This window comes from Trachymyrmex septentrionalis, unplaced genomic scaffold (genome assembly GCF_001594115.1).
Source record: "Trachymyrmex septentrionalis isolate Tsep2-gDNA-1 unplaced genomic scaffold, Tsep1.0 scaffold48, whole genome shotgun sequence".
Taxonomy (NCBI): Eukaryota; Metazoa; Arthropoda; class Insecta; order Hymenoptera; family Formicidae; genus Trachymyrmex; species Trachymyrmex septentrionalis.
In genome coordinates this window covers 423,837-428,832 of record NW_017305652.1, presented here as the reverse complement: position 1 = coordinate 428,832, position 4,996 = coordinate 423,837, and the positions used below count along the sequence as shown (strand labels likewise).

The 4,996-nt window shown below is 35.1% G+C and overlaps 1 protein-coding gene across 1 annotated transcript in view; it reads right to left on the bottom strand.

Annotated features, from left to right (window-relative positions):
* Positions 1 to 33: 33 nt before the first annotated feature.
* The window catches only part of LOC108751516 (zinc finger CCCH-type with G patch domain-containing protein), a 19,274-nt gene continuing 14,311 nt past the window's right edge, over positions 34 to 4,996 (bottom strand). The window contains exons 2-9 of the mRNA XM_018491752.1: positions 2,155 to 2,358; positions 1,782 to 1,859; positions 1,574 to 1,714; positions 1,341 to 1,483; positions 1,092 to 1,270; positions 727 to 1,023; positions 490 to 669; positions 34 to 405 (exon numbers count right to left, since the gene is read on the bottom strand). Of these exons, the coding sequence (XP_018347254.1) occupies positions 110 to 405; positions 490 to 669; positions 727 to 1,023; positions 1,092 to 1,270; positions 1,341 to 1,483; positions 1,574 to 1,714; positions 1,782 to 1,859; positions 2,155 to 2,358 (1,518 nt within the window). The 3' untranslated portion in view covers positions 34 to 109. The remainder of the gene's footprint in view (positions 406 to 489; positions 670 to 726; positions 1,024 to 1,091; positions 1,271 to 1,340; positions 1,484 to 1,573; positions 1,715 to 1,781; positions 1,860 to 2,154; positions 2,359 to 4,996) is intronic.

The following is a 4,996-nucleotide window of genomic DNA, read 5'->3' as shown; positions in this document are numbered from 1 at the left end:
AGAGAGAGAGAGAGAGAGAGAGAGAGAGAGAGAGAGAGAGTGTATGTATGTGTGTGTCGCGCGCGCGTACGTACATGTATCCCATTGTTGCCATATTATTATATAGGTATCAAAATATAGATAATTTAACTTTGTTCTTCCTTTGATTTTGTTCGGCAATGATACTTTTTTCGGAAGCTCTTAAATTGGTAAGTTCCTTTTGCTTTTCATTATACTTCATTGCAATGTTATTGTAAAATACACTATCCTTGGCATGCTTTGTTAATGATTCTTTGAGTTTCGATGATTCTTTTTCTAAACGATTTATATGTTCTCCAATTTGAAAACTAGCTATATTTAGATTCCTATTAGATTCTGTCTTAAGTTTATCTTTACTTTGCAAACTACTAGCTAGATTTTCTTCAGCTGCACAAAAACAATTAACAATATTTAAATGTAATAAGCATTATCATAATCATTTCAATAAACATCGTCCTTTTCTTAACTTACGTTTATCACTTAACGCTTTATTTATAAAATTAAACACATCATTATCATCCTTTTGTTTTTGTTTTTGATACTGTCTTTCTCTTTGCTGCTCTAACTTTTGTTGTTGTTTACGCATGTTACGTTCTGCAGAAAACAAATCTTTATCATCACCAGCAAATTCACGTAATTCCATGCAGTAATCTGAAAAAATGTAGCGAATTAATACTGTATTGCATGATCAAAGAAACTTAAACTAACCTAACGATTTTCCTGCAGGTAAAATTTGAGTTTCAACAGGTTCTATTCTACCATCACTCCGTTTTCCAAGACCAGTACCAATTACATAACCCATTTGCATCATTAATTTACTACCAATGCCACGTGTGTGTTTTTCCCAATTTCCTAAAGGTTCATTGGATTGTAATGTCAAAAGAGATTTATGAACTAATTGGTTATTTATATATGAGTTGGGTTGTAATTCATTATCGTTATTCACATCTTCATCACCGTTATTGCTATCATTAAATGTATTTGACATTTCTAAATTTGTGTCATCTGTAAACAATACTTTTTCAAAAAAGCTATAAATGATGTGTACATAATTAATTTTTAAAACTTTTTACCTAAAGGAAAGAGATCTTGTAAACCGGCTTCTACAATTTGGCCACTTGATTCAAATTTTAATCTGTATTCATCTCCATTCTTTTCAGGCAATTTTAAAACAATGGACCTATACCACATATTATTTTTTTGTTTAGTTAATACCTTGCTTCCTATTTTGATGTTATGAAAATCAGGCTCCCTAAAATCAAAAGTTACACTGAAGTAAATTTTGAATAATATAAATCTTTTAATTAATCGGAAAAAATTACTTGTATTCCTGTAGGTTTGAAAACGGCACAATTTTACCATGACAATAATGGCAATTTTCATCGGAAAATTTACAACTACCATTGAGAAAATATGGACATGGGATCATTTCCTTGTGTGTTGGATTGAGAAAGAAAACTCGAGCCTGGGATTGATAATCAAATTTAAGAGTGAAACAATAAAAACAAATTATAAGTTAAAACATATAACAATTTTATAATTAATATTAACTTGCCTTAATGTCATGAACATCTTTAATTACTTCACTACTGTCCTTATAAACAGAACATATCATAGCATTATGGTAACCGATACCACCCCAAGTACTGCCATGAGGAGCTTTACATTTCGTACCCTCTAGCTCCTTTAATTCGTCCTAAAAGGTTAACTTGCACGGTATAATTGTGTCACTGCTATGATATAGAGAATACTTGTATACTGACTTCAATGCTACCAGAAGCAGCTACAGTTTTGTTGTCCTGTTCATCTTTACTGTCGTTTGAAGATTTTTCTAGCTCTGCCTAATGGATTTAACCAACATTTAATAATGCATCAAAGTTGTTTTAATAATGTAACTTTACATACCAAATTTTATATATACATTCATAATGTTTGAAAATTGTGAAAATATGCTGTAACAAAATCTGCATATGATAAAACATACACTTTATATTGTTCTACTTTAGATAATTTATTTATTTCTAATAATAATTTCTAATGATTATTTCTGATTTATTTTAATTAATAAGAAAGGTAAAGGTAGTAAAAAACAGCCTAGTCTTCTGGCAAGAATTAACAATCATTTCTAAAATAAACCTTGAAAAAGACATATTCTTTGTCCAATAGATCCTCTGTCTTGTCATCAGGATCTTCATTTGTGTTTTCTACATTTTCTTCAAGACTTTGCAAACTTTCTTTCGTTAAGAAAATAAGTTCGTTAATGTCAGATTTCAAACTGAGCAAGTTGTCTCTGTAAGGACCTTTTGGCGTTGTAGATAGTGTTGCATCCACTTGCGACAGCTGCAAAAATAAATAAAAAGCGCTAAATAAAAGTAATTGCAAATAAATTCGAATTCATATGAATAATATAATTTAAGGTTATAAACAGAACCGTTTATATGAATAAGTCAACTAGTCAGATAGTAAAGTCTAGACAAAGACAGATTTTGAGCAGAACGTGCCATCAATTTTTGATTGCAGCAAGGCAACAAATCGCACACAGGATTTGTATTATTTGACAATATCAGTAAACTCTATAAGAAAAAGTCTGCTGATATGCTTTTCCAGCAGATTAGCGGTAGAAACCGAGCAAAATTTTATAGTTTCTATTCGGTTTCTATTGCTAGTCTGCCATCTCGGTGCGCGCAGACCCTATTCGCCAATCTGTTGGTATAGCAGGTTGTCTTTTTTGGATTTGTCGGCAGATCCAAATACACAGATGGCTACAGGTTTTGTAGTGGGAATCTAATCAAGTTATAGATTTTATAGTAGGAATAGGTTTTGTAGTGAGAATCTGATCGAGTTTGCTGACAATTTTCCTACAAAATGCTATTTGATATCAGATTAAATACGAGAAGCACCTATTACAATCAAAGTTAAATGTTGGAATAATATATATATTTAAATAAAATATATAGAAACTCGTATTATGTGAAAAAAATTAAATATAATCAAGGTCAATGATCGAGTCTTTTAAAGTTAAAGCATATTACACTTACTATAAATAAACCAACTAAGAAATGATTTATATTTCAATTTCAAAAAAATACAAGATACAATACGTTTCGGAATCACCAGTCCTTCTTCAGTTAATTAAAAATGATAATTGAGTTGAATAAATTAAACAATAATTTGTTTTACATAAGTCGGTGAGCTATTAATAATAATGGATGTAAAGCAGTCAGATGTTGCAATATATTATAAATTTTTTCCTTATTGATCGCTGTCATAGTCATGGAAAATTATCTCGATAAAAAAGTGTGATCAAAAAGTTCACCAATAAAATTTTTTCTTATGGATTTGAGTGCACGAGGTAATATGATGTCCAAATCCATACGTGTTTCTTTATGTTCTGTTACGTCGCATCGCTCGAGATTTTCTCCGGTTTTAAGGTCAATGCATCTAAGCAATTTACCCGGGGATCGGAGATCAGATTGTGCGGTTAAGGATATTCGCTGGGAGGAATTGGACAATTGCTCGGAAGGGTGATTTTGAACCTGGTGCCAAAAAAGTTAAGAAGTTTATAGGCAAATCTGCGGGGATCGGCCCTCTGGATGTCTTTATAATTAGGAAACGCGAGGTTGATTTCCAACCGTTTGAGGGAATATGTATTTGCGCAGAGTGAGTCTTACGGGTTTTTTTAGTCTAAGAACTGTGCTAATTTTTGAAAATAGGGGAAAGGATCGTGATTAGAAATGAGAGCTGTTGTAATTTGAAACCTCAATCTCTTTTCCTGCTGTCTTCATCCGCCTTTAGTTGGCATGGAGGTAGCGAAAAGAAATTAATGATTCGAAGGAGTATCATAAAACGAGGGCCACGCTATTAACAGGGACAGTCGCAACAGTCCTTTGAATATAACGTAATTATGAATATTCCGAGGAAATGATATTAGACGGGGGCCACGCTATTGGCAGCGACAGTCACAACGGCTCCTCGGATACGTGTGTGTGTGTGTGTGTGTGTGTGTGCGCGCGCGCGTGCGTGCGTGCGCGCGCACGTGTGTGTGTGTGTGTGTCTGCGTGCGTGCGTGTGTGTATATAAGGTGTAGTAAAAAGAAATCTATTATTTTTGCATTAAATTGAAGGCTTTATTTAGCATAGTTAGAATGATCCGATTTAGGTCAAATATGCACCGTTTTGTTCGATAACTTGTTGCCATTTTGAAGGTAATTTCATTATGCCTCTCTCATAGAAACCCTCGTCCCTATTGGCAAAAAACTGGGACAGTCGATTTTTACAAGCTTCTCTTGAGGCGAATTTTTCACCAGCAAAATCATTCGCCATAGACAGGAACAGGTGGTAATCACTTGGTGCCAGGTCCGGACTATAAGGTGGATGCATAAGAACCGCCCAACCAAGCTCCCGGAGCTTCTGGCGAGTCACTATCGATGTGTGTGGCCTGGCGTTGTCTTGATGGAACACAATTCCTCTCCTATTGGCCAAAGCTGGCCGCTTCTGGGCGATTGCTTCTTTCAGACGGTCCAATTGTTGACAGTACAGGTCCGAATTAAGAGTTTGGCCGTAGGGGAGCAGCTCATAGTAGATGATTCCCTGCCAATCCCACCAAACACACAGCAAAACCTTCCTGATCGTCAATCCTAGCTTGGCCACCGTTTGCGCCGGCTCATCGCGATTCGACCACGACCGTTTTCGCTTGACGTTGTCGTAAGTGACCCACCTTTTCATCACAGTAACCATTCGCTTCAGAAATGGGTCGATTTTGTTGCGATTCAGCAGCGATTCGCAGATGGAAATTCGGTCCATGAGGTTTTTTTGCGTTAACTCGTGTGGCACCCATACATCGAGCTTCTTTTTGTATCCAGCCTTATTTAAATGGTTCGGTTTTTTGTGCAATGTTTAGCTCCTGGACTGGGCAATCGAAACAGTGCTTACATGACGGTCGGACTCGACGATTTCCATTATTTTATCGACATTTTCGA